This window comes from Benincasa hispida, chromosome 10, assembly GCF_027475165.1.
Source record: "Benincasa hispida cultivar pf3 chromosome 10, pf3_genome.v1.1, whole genome shotgun sequence".
NCBI classification, from domain to species: Eukaryota; Viridiplantae; Streptophyta; class Magnoliopsida; order Cucurbitales; family Cucurbitaceae; genus Benincasa; species Benincasa hispida.
In genome coordinates, this window is record NC_143487.1 from 30069167 (window position 1) to 30095922 (window position 26756).

A 26756-nucleotide genomic window follows, 5' to 3' on the forward strand; every position below is an offset into this window, starting at 1 on the left:
AAGGGGATAACACCATTTTTCCATTTTCTTCACTTGTAATCTCAAGTTCTCCACTGAAAATGTTAGTTTATTCTATTTTTAGTCAAGATTGAACTTAAAGAACTTGAATTTGAAGATGATTAAGGGCTAGAAGTGAATCGTTCCTTTAAAATTCTTGATACATGGGATTGTATTTTGCTGAGATTTTCCGGTTTAATAGAGATTTTGAAGGAAATCTAAACAGAGATCTCCATGAGCAGCGGAAGTGAATCGTTCTAAATCTCCTTCAAAATGAACACAATAATTACAATCTAACCAGAAACAAACAAATTATGCATAAATAGAAATTACAACATGCTACAAGAGGATACAAGGGATAGAATATGCGTATCTTTGAAGAACTATTCTTCAAGTATCCCTCGATCAGTCTCCAATGCTTCCAAAGCAGCACTTGAATGCAACAAATAGAACACGACCTCTACAAACGTCTAAATGAGCCTCGATCCCAATCGAGTCCAACTCGATCCACGAACTGAGCAGGAACACCACCACAAGTGTTACCTTGCCATTCTCGGTGTGAGAATCCAGGAGTTGTGGGCTCTGTATGATATTGGATTGAGGAAGATAGGAGGTATACAATCGAGTAGCTGATCGAGTAAGTGGGAGTTATGAAGACTGTCTATCGCATAAACGATGTACTCGATCATTTAGAAGATGAAGCCTATCGTATAGACTTTACTACTCAATCATGTAGCAACGATCAAACGAGCAACTATCGTATAGTCAACTCTTAGCTCAATCGTGTATGCTATCAACGCTATCGCTTAGTAAAAACTCTTTTTACTTGATAGCCTTTTTCGTGAGATTCTTCCAAATGAATCAATCCTCTAATTTTGGAAAAGAATTTTTCTTTTATCTCACGGTTACCCTAAAACTTCTAATAACCTCCCACTCAAATCGATTATTAGAGAAAAAGAATTAATTATCATATAATTAATATATTATAAATAAATATGATAACCAACTTATCATATTATATTTATAACCTATAGTTTTAATATTTTATCATATGAAACATATAAACCATAGTTTTTTTTTTCTATTTTATGGTGCTTAATATAAATCATATGTATATTAATTCCTTTAATTAATATATCTAATACATCATATCAATTATATCACATATAATTGAATTTCCTCTTGTTAATTTGAACACTTCAAACTAACTCAAAATCTGATTCTCAACTTGAACCCATTAAGCTACCAAGGGGACCTCAAAGACCTGTAATTTGAAGCTCCAACGGTACGTGAATAACTAACTAAACTCTTTAGTCACGAGATCCACCATCCGTTAACTGTTGGTCATTCCACTAAAGACGGACAGCTACACCCTTCGCACTACAGATATATTTCTATGTTCATATGACCAATCAACAGTGCGATAACCCTTCATAAATCACTCCTAAGTATAGTTGGGCCAATTTACCATTTTGCCCCTGTAGTTATATCTAAGTTCTTAAGTACCACTGATTCCTCTAATGAACAATGAGTCATAGTCCTACTATGACTGAGTCCTATCTTCCAAAGAAAAGGTATGGCCATTATGCTCAAGACCCGGAATCAGCCCTTAAGGGAGCAATTTATCTACTTACCCCTGCTTCGGGGAAGGAGTGAATTCTGTCTTGTGTAGCTGAGTTCCCATCTCCTCAATCAGACGAATCCTCAAAAAGGTAGGCTTGTTGAGTTGGCAATCTGGTTACTCTCACCCATACTAATCAAAGGACCGCTCTCATAGGTAGGAGTTCCCAACTCACTCAAAATTAAGGTCATGTCACCTATGGTCAATTTAGTGAAATGTAAGTCTCAATTATCGATGACGTTATATAAAGAGACTAATCATCTCGTGGTTCGGTCTTATACAAACTCTTTGTATAGGACAACCCCGCTCGCATGTCTCTACATGAATCGTCGGATCAGATCATTGGTAGCACTTTACAACACTTGTAAATATCTACAAAGCAGGTGGTATCTGTAGTGTCACCAGGATAAGGTATCCCCTCCTTTATCCTTATACTACAGACCGTTTAGGTTATTACTTAAGGCATGATCCACTTGTATGTCTCACATACATGCTTAAATTACATGAAATAACCACGGATCTTAGTTTATTGGATATGAGTAAATGCAAATAAAATAACATTTATTTTATTAATAACAATGTGTACAAAATGTTTACAAACTACAAGAGCACTGGGAGAATTAGGACACCAATCCCAACAATTTCATCTTGTGGTCATTCTTAATTATTTCTTTCATAGGATTATCTGAAAAATTAATCATGTTAGTTTGATTGTTTGCTTTCAATTAGCTCTAATTTGTAATCGTTAGTAAGTTAATTACCTAGAAGCAAAGGTTAAGTAAGGTTGTGATGTTACTTTGGGATTCCAATTAATAAGTATTCTTTTTCTAATCTAGATGCATCTCACCTTGAGTAGTCAATTAGACAATGAAAATTGATTACTCAACATAGTGTTGGGATTGGTGTCCTAAATCTATTTGTAATCTCGTAGTTTATAAACTTTGTATAAACATATTATTGTTAATAAAATAAGTGTTATTTTATAAGCATATACTCAATCCAATAAACTAAGATCCAAGGTTATTTCATGTAATTTAAACAAGTATATAGAGACATACAATTGGATCTTGTTTAAATAATAACCTAAACGGCCTGTAGTAGATAGATAAGCTTGGTACCTTATCCTGGTGACACTACGGATACGACCCGTTTTATAGGTGTTACAAGTATTGTAAAGTGCTACAAATGATCTGATCCTGATCATTCATGTGGAGACATGTGAGCAGGATATCTTATATAAAGAGTTTGTATAAGACCGGACCACGAAATGATTAGTCTCTTTATATAACATCGTTAATAATAGAGACTTACATTTCACTAGGATGACCATAGGTGACATGATTTGAATCCTGAACGAGTTGTGAACTCCTGTTCATGAAGGCGGTCCTTTGATTTGTATGGGTGAGAGTGGCCAGATTGCCAACTCAACAAGCCTACCATTTTGGAGATTCGTCTGATTGGGGAGCTGGGAACACTGCTACATGAGACGAAATTCACTCCTTCCCCGATGTAGGGGCAAGTAGATAAATTGCTTCCTTAAGGGCTGGTTTCGGGGCTTGAACATAATGGCTACACCCTCTCCTGGACCGAGAGGGATAGTTGGACTATGGTTTATTATTCATTAGAGGGATTAGTGGTACTTAAGGAGTTAGATGTAACTACAGGGGCAAAACGGTAATTTTGGCCTAGCTGTACTTACAAGCAATTTGTGAAGGGTCGTCGCACTGTTGATTGGTTATATCCAATGGACATAGAAATTTATCCGTAGTGCGAAGAGTGCAGCTGTCGGTCTTTAGTGGAATGACTAATAGTTAACGGATGTTGGATAATTTAATTAAAGAGTTTAATTAATTATCTGAGTACCGTTGGAGCTTCAATCTACATGTTCATAAGGTCCCCTCTATAGCTCAACAATGATTTAATTGAGAATTATTGGATTAATTTGAAGTGTTCAAATTAATTGTACATAATATAATTAATTAAATTAATTATATCTGAGATATAATTAATATAATGTATTTGACACATTATAATATAAGGTAATATGAGAGAAATTTGAATATGATTCAAATACTAATTATATGAATGAGATTCATGTAATTAAACTTAATATAAATATGATTTATATTGAGAGGAATTAAATAGTTGGATATGATCTAGATATCAATTATATGAATGAGATTCATATAAGTGAATTTAATATAAATGTGATTTATATTAAATATCATGTATGGTTGAGAGAAAATACATTTATAGGTTATATTGTATTTGATACAATATGTAACTATAGATTATGTGTTATATGAGATATAACATATAGGTTATATACATATAATAAGGTTGTTATTATATGTATAATTATTATTAATTTAATTTTATTAAATTAATATTAATTAATTAAAGAGAGAAAGTTACAACTCCCTCCCCCTAATTCACTCAGTTCGTTCAATTCACACTCTGTGCATAAAATTCACCTTGGCATTCCTCTGCATCCTTTTAGGATGCTTTGTCCTCACTCACATGTATCTTAGGAAAATTCCCTGCTCCAAGCTAAGCACGCTTAATTTTGGAGTTCTTATGATTGAGCCACCAAAAAGGAAGGTGCACCTTGCTGGTATAGGTAGTAACTTTCAATTTTTTTAAGTCATTCTTAACCATACTTTCATGTCCTTGAGATCTCACTCATTTAAATGTGATATCGATTCATTCATGTACCCCTCCTAAACTCAGGTCGTTACATGCCCACCAACTTCTGCTTGGTTCGTCCCCGGACCACATCTTACAGGGAGAGGTTCTGATACCATTTGGCACTGTAAGAACTGGAGTTGAAACCAACTTCTGCTTGAACTCTTCTCACAAGCCTCACTCCAAATGAAAGAGGCTCCCTTTTGAGTCAACTGAGTCAAAGGGGTGGCTATGCGAGAAAAATCCTTCACAAATTGCCTGTAGTAGCCTACTAAGGTGTCGAAGAATTCCTTGAACACTTTATTCATCAGGTCCATAAATACTGTTGGGGCGCTCATCAGAATGAACAACATCACGATGAACTCATAATGCCCATATCTCGAACGGAAGGTTGTCTTAGATATATCACTGTAACTGGTCGAACAAGTCATCGGGGAAGATCCTCCAGCATTAACCAACACGGGTCTTTCAACATGTTTTGTCCTCACTCACATGCATCTTAGGAAAATTCCCAAGAAGTCACCCAACATAGGATTGCTCCAAGCTAAGAACGCTTAATTTTGGAGTTCTTATGATTGAGCCACTGAAAAGGAAGGTACACCTTGTTGGTATAGGTAGTAACTTTCAATTCTTTTAAGTCTTTCTTAACCATACTTTCATGTCCTCAAGATCTCTCTCATTTAGATGTGATATCGGTTCATTCATGTACCCCTCCTAAACTCGGGTCGTTACAACTTCCTATAAGCTTTGTGGTCTAGAAATCTTGACGACTCTTTGTGAATCGACTCCGTACTTTCCTTTGCTATATTTAGTAAAGTAAGGCACATTTTTTTGTGTGTGTGTGTTGGAAACGTGGGGTTTTTAACGATGCCCTAACGGTCGCGGCCAAATTGGCGCTGTTGTCGGATAGCCAATAAGTTTCTTTACTAGAAAGCTTATAGTTTCTTGCTTGCTAACTCATTTCTCTTTTGATGCATGACTGACGTTCCTAAAGGGTCTAGATTGTTATATTTTGCAAAAATATATCGGAAGGAGAGGAGAATCATAAGAAAAATGAGGGTGCAAGCCATGAAATTTTGATATGATTTTAATAACATATAAATTACCTTTAATTTGGTCTATCAATAGTGAAAAATATATTAACTTCATGTTTCGTATATGAGTATACCGATATACTAAATTTAAAGAGAGAAAAATATATCGATGATGTTGTTGATACACCAATTATGAAGTATATCATTCAAAATGATATACGAAAAGTATAACATTGATATTTAAATTTTATATAATTACTTATTCAAAATGCATTTCATGTTATATCATTAGTGTATCAATAATATATCATCATTCGCTCAAAATGCAATACTAAGTATTATTGTCATATATTCATAATTTATCAGCACTCATCCGAAGTTCATTTAAAATTTAACAGTGATGTATCATTTAATATATTACGAGTGTCAATAATATACTAGGATAAAAGTCACTTTTAGTACCTAAACTATATCATAAAAGTAACGATTTAATCCACAAACTTTAGTTTGTAATAATACAATCCATGTACTTTCAATTTTATAACAATTTAGTTCTTAAACTTTACTATGTAATAATTTGATATTTGTACTTAAAACTTTGTAATGATTTAGTCCCTATCGTAGAAATTAATGTTAAAATTTAATAAGATCTTTTTGCATAAATAGAGACTATATTTATATAATAATATGTCTACATCATAAAATAATAAAAATTGACATCTAATTTTCATGAATTTTTTTTTTTACATAATGGGCTAAATTATAAATTTGAAAGTACAGTGATCAAATTGTTATATAATAAAGTTCATGGATTAAATTGTTACAAAATTGAAAGTATAAAGACTTAATCATTATAAATCAAAGTTCACATATTAAATTGTTACTTTCATCAATCAAAGTTGAGAGATGAAATGATCCATTTCAAGTCCAACATTGATTACTAATTACATTAACTCTAAATTCAAAAATCCATCTCCACTGAAGAAGGAAAAAAAAAACATTTCGAAGTTAAGGTAAAGAGAAACTTTTCAAAGTCAAGATCAATACAATTTCGTGGAACTTGACCTAAAATCAAACCATAACTCGACATGCATAGGTAGTTAAATACTTGTCTTCAGTGTATTTCTTTAAAAAAATAAAAAATAAATAATGTGGCAGGAAAAGCAAAAAAGAAAAAATGAGGAAAGGAAATGAACAACGTGGAAACCATCAATAGAGAAAGCTCAAGCAGTCTTTTCTTTTAAAGAAATACAATGAAATGGTATACAAGAATGGAAGGGTAAAACAATGATAACTTTCAAGTTTCAACTAACAATTTGATTGGATAGAAGCGCTCAATCAAAACTAGATCAATGGCATTAAGAAACCAAGGCACATCTCTTCTTCTTTTCTCTCTTTTTTTTTCCTTTTTGTTTGGGATTTGGTATTGGCGGGAGGGAGGTAGTAGATATTTGCATCCTAAACACAGGTTGGGATTCATATAACTAGAAATAACTATCCCATCATTTCACTTCACTCCATACATAATGTAACAGCTCCAAAGACCATTTGCCTAAGAAACTTGCTAGGCTGAAAAGAAACAAAAGAAAAGAAGTATCAGACAATTCACCAAGAGCCAAAATGTTACCGAAAACATCCGCTGCCCGAGCGCGTAAGGGCAGTGTTGGCTATTTCTAATCTATCTTTACTGATGAAAATAGGTAGTGGACAAAGTAGAAGGACGTTAGGAAGCCGATGGTGCCAGTTGATAACATAATTGCCGTTGCCATGATCAATGAATAACCGAGATAAAGAATAGCCGAGACCGGGCCACTCAAACTCTGCAGCTCAAAGACCAAGTAGTGGATGGAATAAAGGAAGACGTAAAGCGCAACGGAACCAGAAGCAAAGAAAGCCTTCCACCACCACCGCCAATCTTCCACACAGAGATGCATATAGGTAAGGACAACTGATACTTCGGCACACACAATAACCAGCAAAGACAAAACTATCAGTAGGAAACCGAAAACATAATAAAACCTTCCAAGCCAAATGCTAGAAAGGATAAAGAAGAGTTCGATGAAAAGGGTTCCAAAGGGAAGGGTCCCAGCTCCAAGAATGAGAAGCCAAGATGGGTACTTTCGAGCAGGAATCTCCCTCGGAATCTGGTTGGTTCTCACAGGAAACTGAATTTCCTCTGCTCGCGTGCCGAAGAATCCTCCAAGCAGTGTGAGTGGCACAGATATGCAAAACCAAAGAGCCAAGAGTTCAAAATATAGTGAGATGGGAATGGCACCAGTACTCTTGCTACTCCAAAGTATGAAGTTCAGTATGGTAAGAATGACGAAGACAATCCCGGGAAAGAAGCAAGCAACTGACCAGGAAACTGATCTCCACCCTTCTGACGTTCCTTTAATGGTTCTCCATGCACGTACACCAACATAACCTGCAATAATCCCAAGGAAAAGATAAAGAATAATCATCCCTGTCAGTAGCATTCCTCTTGAAGCTGGTGACATAAAGCCAAATGCTGTACAAACAACAGTAACAACTGCCATCCCTAAAATTTGAACTCCATCACCAACCATCACACAGAGGAGCTTCGAACAATCGGGTTCCCTGAATACATCTCCAACCACAAGTTTCCATCCTGAGAGTTCTTCGTTCATCTGTGCTTGAGATTCTTTGTCCAACTCCTCATACCTTGTCAAATCTCTTCTCACAGTCCTCAAGAATATGACAAAAACTATACCCGCTAAGAAGAAGATTACCATTAGAGAATTTAAAATAGAGAACCAGTGTACTTTGGAACCCTCCATTCTCAAATATGCATCCCACCTTGATGGCCACCGTATATCACTTTTGACAAACTGCACGTCATACGTGAATGACACTTGCTCTTTCTCCCTGATGATCTGGGACTTATCAAGTTCTTTCGGACACTCTACACTTGTGATATTCTCAAGCATTTTATACTTTTTCATCACTTCAGGATCATGTTTAATACTACAAGGTGCAACCTGAAATCCAACAATCTCGAATCCAGAAGACTTCTTCTGTTCAGTTTGCGAAATCACACCCATCCCTTCTTCCCCAGTTCCAATTATTTCCACACCACTCCCTTCGTACTCATGAACCAAGACTGTGAACTTTAGATGATTAATAATATAATCATCCTCACTGTTTGTTGGTGTATACCCTACTGGAAACCCAGTCCACTGGATTTTAACCCCATTTTGTTCAGTAAATCTCATGGCAGGTAAATTATCCAGTATCATGTTTACCTGATAGAGATCACGGGTTCTCTGTTTCAAAAGCTTCACTTGAACCTCACTCAAAGGATCAGTAGTACAGAGGAAGACTGTTTCGTTTACATTCATACGGAAACGATAAGGAGAGTTGTCAATCTGATCACCCATAAGCAACTCCCCAAGATTCTCTGCACTTTTCTTGACACCACCCGGTGGTTTGCAGTAGGGAAGACTATAATAGTTGAAGGGAAGCTCAGTTTCAATGGACGTCAAGGAATTAACCTTAGCAAATATAGGATCCTCAGAGGAGTAAACATTCATGTAGCTTCCGGGAAGATAGAAGGCATCACAACAATAGGCAAGAACCAGAAACACAAGGAAAACCCCACAGATTGAGGGCTTCCTCGAACTGGAGGAGGCCATTGGAAACTGAAAGAAATGCGGCAATCTCATTAACAATCCAACCAGACTTAAAAGATCCATTCGCTAGCAGCAACAAGAGCAATTTAAATCATAAAGCAACAAGAAGAGAGCAACAAGATCTATAAAAAGAAAATGTATCTCTACCCATAACTGATAAACTGAAAATCTGCGAAATTAATTATTAAACGCATTAGATCTGAGTTAACTTACCGGTAGCATGGAAGAAACGAAAGAGATTCTACGCAAATCTTTCTCAAATAACGAACGGAAACAATGTTAAGAACAAGCTCGGAAATGACGAAATCCAATTAAATTCAATTTCCACAAACAGTGATGAAATGAAAAATGGAATCAATTGCAGAGAAACATATGCCTTAGATCCATAACTTGAAAACATACACCAAAAAAGGGGCAAAAATCTTGAGATCTAGGTCGAAAACTTACCACCGACGCGGTGCGAGATACTCACGAAGCGCAACGGACGATACAGAGTGAGTATTTTGTTGGGGGTTCTTGATATTTCGTTGCACTGGGAATTAATATTCTTTTGCTCAAATTCTTACAATATATATATTATTTATTTATTTATTCTTTTGAAAAAATAATTAAGGTTATTTTTAAATATAAGATGATGAATCAATATAAAAACCATAGACGATGAAATTTTCTTATTATTGGTAAATACTTTCAACAATTTTATCATTTTAAATAATTCAGAGCTCTTTTTATTTCTTTTTTATTTTCTTTTCTTTTGGCCAAGTTAATATTTGTTGGTTAAAACAATTATTTTTTTTATGTATTTGATGAGGTAAATTAGTTTGATTGAGTTGAATTGGTAATAATTATCGAGGTTGGTAATAAATGTATGTATTTGGTTATAAAATTGAGTTGAGTAGATAAGAATTACATGTTTGGGTAGTGAGTTGAGCTGAGTTTGAAATAATTGTCTATAATGGAGTGTTGGGTTAAGTTCGATTAGTAAGTATGTGCTTGAATGCAGAGTTGAGTCGGGTGTAATTTTTTTTACCTAAAAAATTGTGCATTTTATGGGTTTTTTCTTAGGTTTTTTTATATTATTTTTTGTTATTATGTTTTTTTTCTTAACTTTTCGTTCAGTATACAACTACATGTATATTTATCCAAATTTTTAACACTTAATTGAGATGTGAACTTAATAAATCAAAATATATTTTACAATTTCCTACATATAACTATTGCATTTGATGTAGATAAAACACATTGTTATTTATATAATCAACTACCCTATAACATACTTTAACAATCTTGGATTATATGAGTTGAACATTCACAAAAAAGAGTTATCATCAGTTGTTTATTAACATGTCCACAAAAGTATATATATAGACGTGGCTAACAATAGCCAATTTCATGCATACAAAAAATATTGTTCATTAAGATAGTCAAGTTAGTCATAATGTCAAGTAGATGCAAATATACTTATTCCTAAACTGTGGTGGGATTGTTAAGAAGTAGTCAATCTTCTGATTGTTTGTGACAAGTAGGTCTATAAGGATGACCAAATCATCCTCAAAACGATCAATCAATGTCAAATTACTATAAAAGATGACTATTAAATACTATAACTAATAATTTCAATTTTTTTATTTTAAAACACTTTCGCCAGTCTTTTTATTTTAAATTTTTTTTCTTTTAGTGAATGATCGGTCGAGTTAGTCATTAGAGTTAGTCGTTGAAGATGAATGACAAAGTTGGTGGTTGGAGTTGGTCGCCAGAGATAATCATTGGAGTTGACCGCCAGAGGTAGTCGTTGTCGAAGTTAATCAATCATCAGCAATGATATTCGTCAGAGTTGGTCGCCTAAAGTGAATGTTCGTTGAAAGTTAGTGTTGGTTGTTATAGATGATTGTCACCAGAGTTGAACATCAAAGGCGGTGTATCTGTCAAAGTTATCATCAGAGGTGGTTGCTGGAGCCTAGCATTGATCATCGAAATTAACAACATGAAGGTGGTTATTGAAGTTAGTTGCTAGAGTGTGTGGCAATGGTAGTTGTTGGCAATGATCAATGGGTGGAGTCGTTGAAAACATTAGAGAGAGGGAGAGTTGGAGTGAGTTGATTAAATAACCAACTCAACTCTACCAACTTTTAAATTGGTGGTCTAAACATTGAGTTGATAATTTTTACCAACTCAGTCCAATTCATGTTGATGAACAAAACACTTCCTTTGACTTTAGGGTATATGTGAACATTTTGATCAATATACTCTCAAGTTCACATCCTTGAGTTTGGTCTATCAAATAAAATATCCATAAATTTTAGGTAGGTTTCAATTATTTATCAGAACTTTTTTAAAATTACAATTTAACCTATGAAATTCTTTTTAAATAAATCAATTGAGAATTTTTATGTTAAAATGATGGATAGAGAGTTGTGCAACAGCTTATGCACAAATATTGGGAAGGCATACCACATACATAATATCAAAATTAACATCTACAAATTAATTTTGTAAGGATGAAAGATATTTTATAAATAAGGTTAACAAGATTGCTGTCTGAGATTTGTGGAGAAATTTAATTCGTTGAATGATCAATAAACTTTGAAATTGTATTGATTTTGATACAGTAGATACAATCTCTAGTATATGTTCTTTTGGTGTTTTGTCTCAAATATTAAAGGAAGTTTAAATCTTCCAAATCTTCTTGGAACTTTAGCTTCAAAATCTTCATCAATTTAAGAAAAGTATTAGTCTCCTAAGTCTTCGACTTTAGATCTTTAACGCTTGAAAGCTTCGGTGTTCATTTCTTCATAATTCGAGTCTTGATCTTTAGTTCTTCAAAACTTCAAAGATTGAGAGTTTCAATCTTTAGAACTTTAGAGCTTGAGAGTTTTGGTTGTCAAACCTTCATAGATTGAGAATTTCAGTCTTTAGAGCTTTAAAGATTAAGAGCTTTGGTCTTTAGAACTATAGTTTGAAAGCTTCCACCTTCAGTTTTTTAGAACTAAGTGCTTCACTCTTTAAAGCTTGAGAGATTGAGAGCTTCAATCTTTACTTCTTTTCATATTTTCCCAAGTGAAGGGGTAAGATCTCTATTTATGGAGTGTTTATGGTCATATATGGGCTTAGACTTAGGCTAAAGTTAGGTTTAAGTCCTCTTTTTTTTTGGGGGACCATGTTCTTGAATTGGGTTGGACTTTATACTCGAGAAATTTTAATTATTTGGTCCAATCAAATATATAATTTCAAACCAATCGAGCCTCTAGCCTAATTTATTGATTATGGTCTAGGCTTAATCACCATTGGATTTGATAAGATTATTGTTGTGATCAGATGACGAAAAAGGAAACACGTGACACTTTTCTAATTTGTCATGTAGTTGTCTCCAAATTTTAATTTAGGGACTCCATAATTATTAATTTGTCCTCAACTTAATAAAATAACTAAAATGACAATTTAATTGACCGAAATTTCTTCCTCAAGAGATAAATGACAAATTTTAGTTGTGTTTACAGTTTTATTATTAGAAAAATTGCAAAACGTAATATTTTTATATTAAATGGAATTTATTGAAGGACTAAACATGAGAGCTAACCGATTTTTTAAAGTAGGTTGCAAAAAATTGAAATTCAAAAAACATTTGAAAATTCAAGAGACCAACTCCAAGATTGCGTTTAGGATTACTTTTAGAGGATTGAAATCAATCCTAAAAAGAATTTTAATTGCTTTGTATATTTTGTTAAATAAATTATTCTTTAATTTTTTTTAAAATCACTTTTCAATTTTTTGTACGGTGAAAACACTTACATACTAATTTTTAGCTTGGTTAGAAATATGTCAATCTTTCTAATTAATTATTTTAAATTAAAATTGCCACTTACGTACTAACTTTTAGCTTTACTAAAATATGTCACTCTGTCTAACTAAATATTTTAAATTAAAATCTTATCTTTTTATATATTTTTTTCTTTTATGTCTCTTTCATTTTATATCTATCAAATTTTGAATGATTAACATTTTTATAATAACTTTTTCTAAACTTGTACAAATGATTTATATGAAATAAAATATTTTACAATTTAAATCATGTATTTTTTTTAAAAAAAAATGAACTTATATTAGAATATTTGAATTGAAATAATATATATTCATTTCAATTTTATATAATAATGATTTTTTCTATTATTTTATCATATAATTTAAAGAAATATAAACGTTAATTTGTAATATAAACTATAAAAACTATAACTAATTAACAAATTTATATATTAATTATCAACTTATACATATGGTATAATATGTAACTTTATAGTTAAGTAAGTCAAATCAAATCTAGTTCAAATTTACCAAACATTGTTAGCCGCTTTTGATTTTTAAATTCAAAATGTAGCAGACATTAATCTACTTCATATGACAACTAATTTTACTATAAGCACGATTGCCAACAATTATTTTAAAAGTTACAACCCCCAAATGAAGCCTAAGGTAATAAAATTCGTTTATTTAACACAAAAGCTAAGACCTTGTTTGGTCACAATTTCATTTTTTTGTTTTTCTTTTTTTTTTTTTTTTAAATTAAGCTCATTTTCTCTCCATTTTCTTACAATGATTTATATTTTTCTTAAGTACAAGAGTTGAATTCTTAACTAAACTCAAAAAATAAAGGCAAATTTTTTAAAACTACATTTTTTTTTTAAGGTTTTCAAAAATGTGGTTTGTTGTTTAAATCATTAATAAAAAGTAGATAAAAAATAAAGAGATTTGGAGGTGCAAAGAGTATTTATAGACTTAATTTTCAAAAAAAAAAAAAAAAAAAAAATCAACCAAGTAGGACCTAAAATTAAAAACAAAAAAACACCTGACCACTATTTATACCAAAATTTAAACCTAATAGCATATAATTTTTTTTTTTTTTGAAATATCATATTAACTTTTTTTTTTGAAAAAAAAAACTAATTTCTAAAATAATAACTACAAACAATATCTCAACAATAATCTTTAAGAAAAAAAAAAAAAATCTAACATAGGTAATTACACATATGACTTTTATTTATGTTTGGATTTCTAACAAAATTAACATTAGAATATTATATGTTCTAACAAAAAAAAAAAAACAAAAGAGTTTGAGTTTAGTTCCTATAGAATCGTGTCAAGAATCTGCTCTTATTTAAAATTTTCAAATGGTTGGACAAAGAATGGGTACTTAGGAACGGTCCGTGGCTTTTTTACAAACATTCACTAGTATTGGAAGAACTTACGATTGATCGCAAACCTTCCAATGCGGGTTCGAAGATGTTAGCCTTTTGGCTCAGATTGTTTGATGTGTCGCTTGGTTTTCAGAACAGATAAACGGCTAGAAGAATGAGAGATGTTATTGGAGTGTTCATGGATGTGGATAGTAACCAGGATGAATTTTTTTGGGCGGAGACTCTCCGCCTGCAGGTGCTTATTGATATCTCCAAGCCTTTACGGGGAGGAATTAAGGTCCAATATTCTGATCAAGAAGAGGAAAGACAGGTGCCTATCAAATATGGAAGATTGCCAGAATTTTGTTTCTCATGTCGTTGTATTAGCCCTGTAGCAAAGGAGAATTTGAAGGGTTTAAGGGTTGAATGTTATCAATATGGTTCTAAATTAAGATTTTTTTTTTAATTTTTTTTTTTTTTTTTTTGGCTTCTCTAAGAATTCAAAGAAAGATGGCCAAGAAGATGGCTCTCCAAATGCTTCTTTTGGTCCATCTAAAGAGGCCTCGGTTAAGAATATGTCAAAGACAGATATTAAGTTAAGTTTACTCTTCGTATTTTAATTAGAGTGAGTTTCTAACTCACTGTATGTAAGTGTATATATTGCCTTTTGTACACTTTAATAAAATGAGGAAGATACTTTTATCCAAAAACTCAAGTCTCAATCTGGTATCAGATGAAAATTTCGTGCTTCTTTCTTGAGTCCATTCTTTCCACGCTCTACTCCTCTTCCTTTCTTTTTAAAACCTTCTGCCATGGCCGGTGAAGATCCACTCCCTTCTCCACGAAACCCTAACATCCCAACTACCTCTTCTACCTTCGACTTGTCGTTTCCACCATCAATGTCGCTTAATCCTACTGTTCTTGAACAATACACCAACTCTTATTTTCTTCACCATTCCGATAGCACCAATCTTGTTATTGTCTCCAATTTACTCACTGAAACGAATTACACATCTTGGAGTCAAGTTATGGTCATCGGTCTCATTGTGAAGAACAAATTGGGGTTTGTTGATGGATCCATTCCACGTTCAACAGGTGATTTGCTCAGTTCTTGGATTATCTGCGATGGTGTAGTCACTGCCTGGATTCTCAATTCATTACCCAAGGAGATATCTATAAGCATCAATTTCGCTGATTCTGCTCGGAAAATTTGGGTTGATCTTCAAGAACGATATCAATGCAAGAATCGTCCAAGAGTCTTCCAACTTCGACGTGAGTTATCGAATCTTTATTAAGATCAAACCTTTGTGATTGCATATTATGCAAAATTGAAATCTCTCTGGAATGAATTAGTTTCTTACCGGCCGGTATGTTCTTGTGGTTGTTGTACCTGTGGTGGTGTCAAAGACTTGTTCAATATTTCCAAACCGAATACATAATGGCTTTCCTTATGGGTCTCAATGACTCTTTCAGTTAAATCCGAGCTCTGTTGTTACTAATGGAGCCTGAACTAACCATTAATCGAGTGTTTTCTCTGGTTGTTCAAAAAGCATAACAGCGTGAAATTCCTTCTTCTACCTTAACACCATCCATTTCTTCCATCACTGCACTCATGGTCAAGAACTTTTCAACAACCAATGGCAATCCCAATGGCTCTTCCAATCATTCAAATACTCAAAGAAGAAAGATAGGCCCATTTGTTCATACTGGACACACTGTTGATCATTGCTATAAGCTCCATGGCTATCCACCAAGTCATCGACTTCACAAGAAAAATCCTTCATTCGAGAAGGCAGATCCATCTAATTCGCTCTCTTCTTTGACATTTAAACAATGCCAGGGGTTATTATCCTTGTTACAGTCTCATTTGACCAAGTACAAGACTGACACAGATTCAACTGCCACTACCTCACATGTTGCAAGTATCTTCCCTGATTCCCCTGCTTCTCTTATTACGTTTAGTGCTTGGTTTTTAGATTTTGGAGCAACAACTCACATATGTTATCAACAAGATGCCTTTACATATTTTATCCCTATTGCTAATGCTTTAGTTTTCTTATCAAATCAGTCTAAGATTGTTGTCCAATATATGGGAATTGTGAAGTTATCCTCCAACTTTATCCTTCAAGATGTTCTGTTCATACCTGATTTTTCCTTCAACTTGATTTCTATCAGTGCTCTCACTAAACAAATGCCTATTATTGTCAAATTTATAAAAATCTTCTTGTATGATTCAGGACAAGTTGTCTTTGAAGATGATTGGCAAGGCTAGCTTGTGGCAAGGACTTTACCTATTTCACATTGAACAACAAAATAAGTAGGTTCCTACAGATATTGTTGTTTGTAATACATCTCATTTCTTAGTTTCTACTTGGCATGATAGACTTGGACATCCTTCTCATAAACATTTAAAATTTTAAAGAATTTGATGTCTGTTGATCCTTTTAGAATCTCTGCACATGAACCTTGTGTGATTTTTCCTTTAGCAAAGCAAAAAACGTTTGAGTTTCCATTGTAATCAACATTTAGCAAATAACATGTTTGAATTGATTCGTTATGATACTTAGGGTCCCTATCCTTCTCCCACACATGCTGGTTGTCATTACTTTTTAACCATTGTTGATGATTTTTTAAGGTATACTTGGGTTTTCTTAATGAAGAACAAATCTGATGCCTTGAAAATTATTCCACAATTCTTTGCTTTGGTTGAAACTGAGTATGAAACCAAGATCAAATGTTTTCGATCAGATAATGCTCCTGAATTATCTTTTCAAGATTTCTTTTCATCCAAAGGAGTTGTTCACCAGTTTTCATGTGTAGAGCGTCCTGAAAAGAATTCAGTGGTTGAAAGGAAACATCAACACCTATTAAATGTGGCAAGGGCTTTGATGTTTCAATCTCGTATTCCCATCTAGTTTTGGGGAGAATGTTTGTTAACAGCTGCTTTCTTGATTAATAAAACCCCTTCCCCTGTATTGCATTGGCATATTCCTTATTTTCGTCTCAACCAATCACATGCTGATTATTCCATGCTTTGAGTGTTTGGTTGTCTTTGTTTTACTGCATCTCTACCTTCTCACAGATCTAAATTTCATCCACGAGCTATTCCATCAGTTTTTATGAGTATCCTCTTGGCATGAAAGAATACAAGCTTTATCATATTGAAAACCAGGAATTTTTTGTCTCAAGAGATGTGGTATTCCATGAAACTATATATCCTTTTCATAAGATCACACATCAAGACCATGCCATTGACTTACTTCTAGATCTTGTTCTACCTAACTCCTCTGATTTTTCTGGTACTTCTATAGTTCTTACTCAAGCAGTTAATGAACATGATCACCCAATTGAAACATGTCCCAGTCATCCTTTTGACTCCAATGAGAATGAATCTCATCCATCTCCTATCCAAAATGATAGTTCATGAAAATCAAACAAGCATACACAAGACATTAATAAATATAACTTTTTATATTTACCTAAATAATGTCATGCATCATGCTTTTCCAATTTCATATATTTAACATAACATGTGAAATATCATGCTAACATACATTATAACTCTTATGATATATTAAAATGCATGAACATATTTAACCTATGGTGAGATTTATCTAAATGATATCCATAAAATATTTAAACAACAAATGAATCGGTAATTTGGCCCCTAGGATAAAATAAAGCAATAAATTACATTAATTTTGCAAAATTAGGTTAAACATGCTTTACATCTATTGCATTCAATTTTATAGAGAAAGAAAAACGTCACTTACTCTGGTTGACGACTCAGATGAAAAGCCCAATTCTTCTTGGGATGGAATTCACAAACATCACCACTTGGGAGCCTCCCTATTCTCTGAGAAATTGAGGATAATGGTTTATGGGAATCAAGCTCAAATTTGGGAAAAGAAAGCTACTAGAATAATATGATTTTCTTGAGAGAATTTTAGAGAGGGTTTTTCTTCTTTCACCAATCACTTTCTTGTTAAAAAAAAACTTCTTCCTTCTCAAGTCTATTTAGGCGTGAGAGACTGAGAGTTAAACGTGGGAAGTATTCCACGTTTTCGGATAACTTCCATACGTGGGAGTTTTCTTTTAAATTTATTTAATTTAATAAATTAAATTAAATAATAATTTAATTAATTAATTAAACAATTAATAATTAATTAAATCTAATTTAATTAATAATTTCATTTAAATCATATTTAAATGAACATCTTTCATACAACCTATAGTTTTAATTCGATTTATTTAATTAAATCAAATCAAATTAAATTAAACAATAAATTAATCTTCCAATTAATTAATTACTAAATTAAATATCACATATTTAATCTAACCTATATTTAAATCATATTCAATTATATTTCTCTCATAACCTATAGTTTTAATATGCATCTAATACGCATTAACTTTAACCAATAGTTTTAATATGAATCCAATTCATATTAAATTAATATTTGAACTCCTTTAAATATTTAATTCTCTCATAAATTAATTTTGAAACATATCCAAAATTAAATTTATATTATAAAGTTTAATTAAAATATAAACTTTATATTATAATGTATCATTATACATTATACTATTTCCCTAAGTGAATTTGATCATTTCAAACTCTATTCAAGACATACTTACCTCAATACCCTTTATGAGCTAGGAAGGAGACCTAATGGTCCTACGTATCATAAGCTCCAACGATACAGGATTAATTGGCTAAACTCATTAACCACATTAATCAATATTCGTTAACTGTGGGTACACTCCAATAAAGACCCATAGTTGTACTCTTCCCATTGCAGATATATTTTTGTGTCCACAGATATAGACCAATAACAATAAGCTAGTCCTTCACGAGTATTTGTAACATCAGTTGTGTCAAAATTATCTGTTTACCCCTGGGTTACCGCTATATTCTTAAGTATCATTGCTCCTCCAATGAACTGTTTATGTTCAAAATATTAAAGAGAAACCCCTCTCGGGCTAGTGAGAGGGTAGGTCCCTTTGTTCAAATTCCAGAGACACCACTTAAGGAAACACCCATCTACTTACCCTATAGTCGGGAAGGAATGAATCCATCTTGTATTATTATGTTCCTAGCTCCCCAGTTAGTCTTGTCCTCAAAATGGTATGCATATTATGTCGATAAACTGGTCACTCTCACCCATACAAATAAAAGGACAATCCCTCGTGAATAGGAGTTCATAATGTTGGGGTTGATGCCCTAAAGTCTCGTATGTTGTAGTTTGTAAACAGTTTGTACGAACGTTTGTGTTGTTAATATATGATATTTACTTCACATCTTGTATTTTGCTCAGTTACATGTTTTATTTGCTTTACTATAAACCAATAAACATAAAATCCCTGATTATCTGTATGTGACTCAAGCATGTATGTGGTGACATACAAGTGAATCATGTCTTGAGTGATAACCAAAATGGTCTGTAGTATATGGATATAGGAGGGAAACCTTATCCTGGTAACGCTACGGATGTGACCCGCTTTGTGGAATGGTCACAAGTGTTGTGACTTGTCACAGATGGTCTGATCCTGATCATTCGTGTTGGGGACATGCGAGCGGGGGCATTCTATACAAAGAGTTTGTATAAGACCTAACCACGAAGTTTAAACGTCTCGTTATATAACATCATTCATGACAGAGACTTCACTTCACTAGGATGACCATAGGTAACATGACCTCAATCCTAAGTGAGTTGGAAACTCCTGCCATTGAGGGCGGTCATTTGATTTGTATGGATGCAAGTGGCCAGGTCGCCGATTCAAACCTACCATTTTGGGGATTCGTCTGATTTGGGAGCTGGGAACTCAGCTACACAAGATGGAATTTACTCCTTCCCCGAGGTAGGGGTAAGTAGATAGATAGCTCCCTTAAGGACTGATTCCGGGGCTTGAACGATGTGGCGCCACACACCTTCTTTTGGCCCAAGAGGTGTTCACACATAGTTGGACTATGTTGTATTGTTCATTAGAGGAATCAATGGTACTTAAGGAGTGAGATGTAACTATAGGGGCAAAACGGTAATTTGGCCCCAGCTGTACTTACGAGCATCTGTGAAGGGTCATCGTACTCATGACTGGTTATATCCGATGGACACATAAATATATATGTGGTAAGAAGAGTTCAACTATTGTTGTTTAGTGGAATGCTTGACAGTTAACGGATGGTGGATCTCGTGGCTAAAGAGTTTAGTTAGCTATTCACGAACTGTTGAAGTTTTGAGCCACAGGTCCATTAGGTCTCCTGTGTAGCTTGGATAAAGTCGAAAATCAATGTTTGAGTTAATTTGAAATGTTCAAATTGACAAGAGGAAGTTCGATTATGTATGATATAATTGGACTGGTTAATTATATATGATATAATTGGTTAAATGTATGAGATACATTATTTTGGAGGAAATTAGATATAAATATGATTTATATCAAGTAGAGGAGAAAATACTATAGTAGATATGTGATATCAAACTATAGGATAAAAATATAATATGATTATATTTATTAATTAATTAATTAGTTAATTATATGATAATTAATCCAAAAATTCACGTTCGGACATGGGTTAGTGGGGCAGCGTCGGTTATTGTAACCGATGAATTAAAATGAAAATAGTTTTCATTTTGATCAATCATCCAAAAGAATTCGCAAGCGTGCGTTGGTGAAAAGAAAACAATCGCTTAAAGAATCGAGAGCTTATATTATAGTCGCCTCGCGCCTAAACGATCGCACACTTGTTCCTACACGATCGCATAGCTTCTCTAAACGTGTGCCGATTTTGTTAAACGATCGTATACCATTTCCTAAACGATCGTTCAGTAATATTTACACGATCGTGTAGCTTCTCCTAAACGATAAGCATTTTTCTATTCCCACTTGCTTATCGCCTACACGATTCGTGTTTTCTTCTTCGTCTAACAAATTCATCAAAGACCACGCTTTGGGTTCTCACTCCGAGAATACCTGGGGCTCTTTTCTGATGGTGTCGTTCCCGCGGCGTTCGTGTTCATGCGGTTGTTTGTGCTGCTATAATCGACGCTGCTGCTGGGCGTTGGTTGATCGGGTGGAGGGTTCTGTTGCATTGAGTTCCGAAGTGTGAAAAACGTCTTCAACCGGTATGACACCCATTCTCTTGTTATTTTATTGTTCATAGAATGCCGTTAATGAAGATTTGTTTGCATAACTGTGCGTCTGAATGTATAATATGTATTTCGGTCATTGTGAGATCGGAGAGATCCGAACATGCTCATAGAATTCTTCGGTAAGAGATCCTTCACATAATACACTCGGGATTAAGACTAAGTTGCCTAGGTAATCCTGTCAATGGAGTTACATCTATTAGTTACTATTTCGCAGTCCGGTCTTATGCAAACTCATGGCATAGGATACCCCACACGCATGTCACCTACATGAACGTGTTCGATCATTGCATTTGTATCAAATAGAAAATTGGTCATATCCATATTGTCACCAAGATAAGGTACCCATCTTTATCTCTATATTATAGACCCATTAGGTTGTATCTTGAACATTATTTCCCGTATGTCTCCACATAACATAGGATGTTAACTTATTGGATTTATGGTTATCAAGAGAAAAAAATACAATAATTATTGAAATAATATCAATAACTTTTTATTGATGACAGTCAATTATTTACATTTTCTATCTATGAGTTTTAGGGCATAAAACCCAACAGAAATAAAATAGACAAATTTTACAAATTCATAAGTATACAACTCATATGAAATATATTAGACATATATAAATAGAAATAAATAAATAAACAAACATAAATAAATAAATTTATATTAATCAGAAATAAATAAATAAATAGACATATTTAATAAAACAATATCATTATCTATCTATCTATATATATATATATATAAACTAAACTAAACAGTCTAAACTTAGTACTAGAAAAAAAAATCAGTACTTGTGTTCACGTCTCACAATGAACAGCTCTGCTCAAATGAACTCGATGACGACAATAAACGAACAAGATCGGTGGTGAATAGTCTAATAGAGCAAAGTGGGAGGAAGAAAAGAGATAGAGATTAAGAGAAGAGAGTGTAAAAGAAAAAAAAATAACTAGGGTTTCAAGTTTTCAACCTTAAAAAGGGATTTGGTTTGGGGCTTTTGGGCTTTGTTCTTGGACATGGGCCAAATAAATATTAAATAAAATAAGTATGGGCCAAATAGATATTAAGTAAAATATTAAATTGCTTGCAAAATAAGTATATATATTATAAAAAATAATCGGGGTCAGGGGAATGCCTTCTCAGGTCGAGGACCCTAAAAAAGTCTCCGACCTTATCCCTAGTCAAACCAAGGATTTTCCGACCCAATTGGGTCGGGGCCCCATAGGGATCCATCCCTTGGATTTTTTGTCAAGCCTAGGGACAACTATATTACATGCAATATAAATTATGTAATATATGATATATAGTCTAGGTTATTTGAAATAATATTCACATGCTATAATGTTGTAAACATGTTATAGAAAAATGATTCATGTAAAAATGCCTCGTGAAAAAGTACAATAGAGATAAAGCGAAAGGATTTTGGGTTTTTCAAGTAAGTAGTAATCCTATGAGTAGGAAGTTTGAATTCCCAAATTTCAATTCCTAGATATAGGTTCTTTAAAAATGCACTATGGATTATAATATTTTGCAATGAATTTCAATGGATTAACTTCAAGTATAATTATTAGGTTTGTTTAATATGATATTTGTTTATGCCAAATTTTGGATAAGGAAAATCACACCTGACTTTCATATGACAACGATAGTAAATTTATAATTTGAGGAAGAGAGCATCTACAAAACAAATAAAAAGGGTTTCGATGCCTAAGTCAATATGAGAATTATAAAGTAGAAAAGAAATTAGTACTTTCAAGTTACCTCTTCTAGTGTTGTTATGATCAATTTATAGTTTTTCTCCTCATTCCCCAATCCTACTTGGAATCGGAAACACCTTCATGCTCCAAAATGTACCAAAATCCTAGAGTTTCCTTCGACTTGGCATGGCCTCAGCTTGGGCCAAGGCTAGGTAAGCTCAGCCTTAGCTTGGGTAAGGGCAAACAGGATGGTTTGGGCTTGGCTCGTGCCATTTTTCCTTTTTGGACCTCTTTTGATCTGGCTATCCCTTTTTTTTTTTGGTCTAAAACTTAATATTTTCACTAGAAGAAATTTGGGCTTTAATGTCGGTTGCCAACCGACATTAAAGATAGTATTATTAAAGCCCTTTAATGTCGGTTTTAAACCGACATTAAAGGACTTCAATAACATCAATAACATAGCCTTTAATGTCGATTGCAACCGACATTAAAGGTCTTTAGTGATTAAAGGTCTTTAATGTCGGTTGCAACCGACATTAAAGCCTATTTTTTTTTAAATTCTTAACCGACATTGAAGCCCAAATCTGTCCCTTTTTTTTTAAATTCCATTGTCAAATCCATTTTTTTTATCAAATAAGTTAAAAACAATATTATATGTCTTGTGTTGGGTCAGGAAATGTCCGTGTTTTATATTAAAAAGTATAAAAAATTTTGCATGGCGAGCCCATCAATATTTGTCTTCCACCTATGAATTTATCCACAAACAAGAATCAATATTTCTAATCCATTACATATGAATCAATATTTGTCTTCCACCTATGAATTTATCCACCAAAATTTGCAAAACAATACCAGAACCAGAATATTTGCATGGCGAGCCCATCAATATTTGCTTTCCAATCCATTACATTTACATTCATTCTAAGCTAGCATTTACATTCTATTGAGACAAAAAAACAAGAATTACATCCTTACACAAATCGGCCAACAAAACTTGCCCATTGGGTCCAAATTACGTCTATCTCTCCTTGCATATATGCATCTTTTGCATTGAACTACAAAAAGGAAAAAAAAAAAAAGAAAAAAAAAGAAGATAAATTCAACATAAGTTTACGTCCATTTATTAAATTAAAGCTAGTACTATATAAAAAATAAATAATTTACGTACGAGGCTAGCATATTCAACTAAAAAGTTTTACATTATCCATATAACTAAAAAGTAAAAAGCTCCCTAAAGCAACACCAAAACTTCAAGCATCTAAAAAGCACACCAATGGATACAAAACTTCAATCAAATGAAACCACAAAAAATATCTCCAACTAAAAGATGCTATCGAGAGCCAATCTTAGATTATCTAAACAAGATTCCAAAGACGAATTAGATTCAAATTGTATGTAACTAAAAGCAAATACAACACAGAAATACATCACTGAACTTCTACTATCTATATGTCACAATTGCATTTTACCTTCCTAAATCGAAACTAAATGCTAATCAATGCATGAGCATAGACAAATGTTAGTGAAGCCCCAAGCTGTAAGATGTTTTGTTCGTTTCAATGCAGATATGACTTAACCTTTTTGAAACAATGGTGCTCTACTAATATCTCGTCTATCCAAAATAAACTCAACTTTCTCCCAAGTTCTTTACTAGTTAGACTACGTAAATAGTCACTAATTCTGATATGACAAACCATTACAAGGGCAAGAAAATGTAGAGAATGATTATCAAGAATATACAATAAAAAGATTACAGACGATCATCGTATCGGACGGTAAAACTTTATGATTTTTTATATATGCAAGTCTTTGAGTCAGCTTGCGCACCTTAACTATTCTCACAGAGGAACTATGTAGGCCTACTAAATTTAGTTACCAAAGTAACTCATAGAATATTAAATCCTGCATAAGTGGCTACAGGCTTGAATCATTCCCACTAAGCTCTTTATCATTTTCATGGCCTTGACCACTAGTCCAACCCATGGTTGCTTAAAATTCGATGTAAATAGCCAAAGCCAAGAGAATTTTACCAAAAACAGTAACCTCTTTACAAAATAAAGGTCTTATGTATAGAGAAAGGCCCAAGTTAACTGCCTACCTACCCAAATAAGTAACAAAAATAAATTAAAGAATCCAAGATCTGAAACAAAAATAAAACTAACAGCTGTAAGATAATAAAGCAAAAGAATACTAATAAAACCAAAACGACTCAACAGTGGTTACACCCAAAATTCTAGGCTTATAGGTTCCCCAGCTTTACAAAATGACATACTAAAATCTCCATGCTTGGTGGTTGCAAAGAATCTACAAGTAAAATATCACCATAAAGTTAAAGAGTAATAGAACGCTGAGGTATATAACACAACATACCTGCAATGACGTTAAACACGACACACTCTGTCGGTCGCTCTGGAATCACAATGTGAATGAGGATCCAAAATGGTGGGTTTGCATTGGAACTAGAAAAAGATAAAAACCATGATGATCATTTAGAAGACGAATGTTACAAAACAAAAATCAGAAAGAAGGTTTTATCGAAAGGTAACAACATTAGAAGCTCTCTAATTAGAGCATATATTAGACACCGTGCCTAGAGAAGGGGAAAAATCATTTAGCATGGATTTACAGGGCATTCTAACATAAATAAGCGTAGCCGTAAGATGAACTTTAATTGTACAACTAAATTCCTTCAATTCTTGGCATATACAGAGCAAAAAGTTTCTAGAAATGCAAACAGCTCAAGATGGTATACGATTTATTTCATCGTAACTTTCTTTGAAATGAAACCACAAACCCACATGACTAATCCAAAAGAAGATACAAAAATAAATGAATGTGAACCTCGGAATTCTCGCACATGTCTCGGATGCACAGGCAATAGCATTCAGCTTGCCACACCAAGCAACAGCACTGGAGAAAAAAAAACTAGCAGAGAGTTGAAATTGAAGCTCCTTGAAGTTAAAGCATAAAACTACCGAACTAAGGTATTAGTCATTGGGTGATTTAAGGAAGAGATCTAAGGAAGAGATAAACATCTATAGTAGGAAAAAACTTAAAGATCATCAGGAAGGTACTGATGCTTCATGGAAAGGTCCATGGCCCGCTTCAAATGCTGATTGCCCACATCAACAACCTCCTTGGGGAGTCGATTCAAAGCCTCCTTCACATCAATATCATAATATGAATCATACAGATCGAATTGAAGACCTAACATAGTAACACAACCCAAAATCAATCTCCACGGAACAAAATTTGAAATCAACGCCATAGAAAAAGAAACGATTAGGGTTTCAATTACCATAATTACGGAGGCGTTGGGTCGATCTGGTGATGAATCCCTAATCTTCTTCTTTGGGTCAATGAATGACTGCAAAAAGAGTGTCATTTCGATCTCTCTCCTTTCTTCCTCCGGAAAAATTTACTCTATGATTTTTCCGTCAGAACAAGATTTTTTAATGAACATGAACTTCAGGCATGGACAAACTCAATCTATGAACATGAGCTGCACAACGGCTAGATCTGACGTATGGCTTGCAAATTGGTGAGAGTGAGAGAGAGAGAAAGAAAGATCGGAACTTTAGGCGGTGGATCTACTTTTTTGTGGGTTAGAGAGAGAGAGTTCGACATACCAAAATTTAGGATTTACACATAACAAAATTTAGGTCTTTCTTCTCAACAACAATCAACAATCAATCAATAGATTCTTTGATTTACACATCCAACAATCAATCAATAGATCAGGATTTA

The 26756-nt window shown here is 33.5% G+C and overlaps 2 protein-coding genes across 2 annotated transcripts; both read right to left on the reverse strand.

The window, feature by feature from the left end:
• Positions 1–6528: 6528 nt before the first annotated feature.
• On the reverse strand, positions 6529–9560 carry LOC120088290 (Endomembrane protein 70 protein family). The gene is made up of 2 exons (XM_039045481.1): positions 9435–9560; positions 6529–8996 (listed from the first exon to the last, which is right to left on the reverse strand). Exon 2 carries the CDS (start codon positions 8988–8990, stop codon positions 7011–7013), a length of 1980 nt encoding a protein of 659 aa, XP_038901409.1. The 5' UTR covers positions 8991–8996; positions 9435–9560; the 3' UTR covers positions 6529–7010.
• A 16501-nt stretch (positions 9561–26061) lies between these two features.
• Positions 26062–26394, reverse strand: LOC120089013 (uncharacterized). The gene has a single exon (XM_039046448.1). It carries the CDS (start codon positions 26392–26394, stop codon positions 26062–26064), a length of 333 nt encoding a protein of 110 aa, XP_038902376.1.
• Between the last annotated feature and the right edge of the window lie 362 nt (positions 26395–26756).

Coding starts and splice junctions, on each gene's coding strand:
- LOC120088290 (XM_039045481.1), bottom strand. CDS start 8,990: ATGGCCTCCTCCAGTTCGAGGAAGCCCTCAATCTGTGGGGTTTTCCTT.
- LOC120089013 (XM_039046448.1), bottom strand. CDS start 26,394: ATGACACTCTTTTTGCAGTCATTCATTGACCCAAAGAAGAAGATTAGG.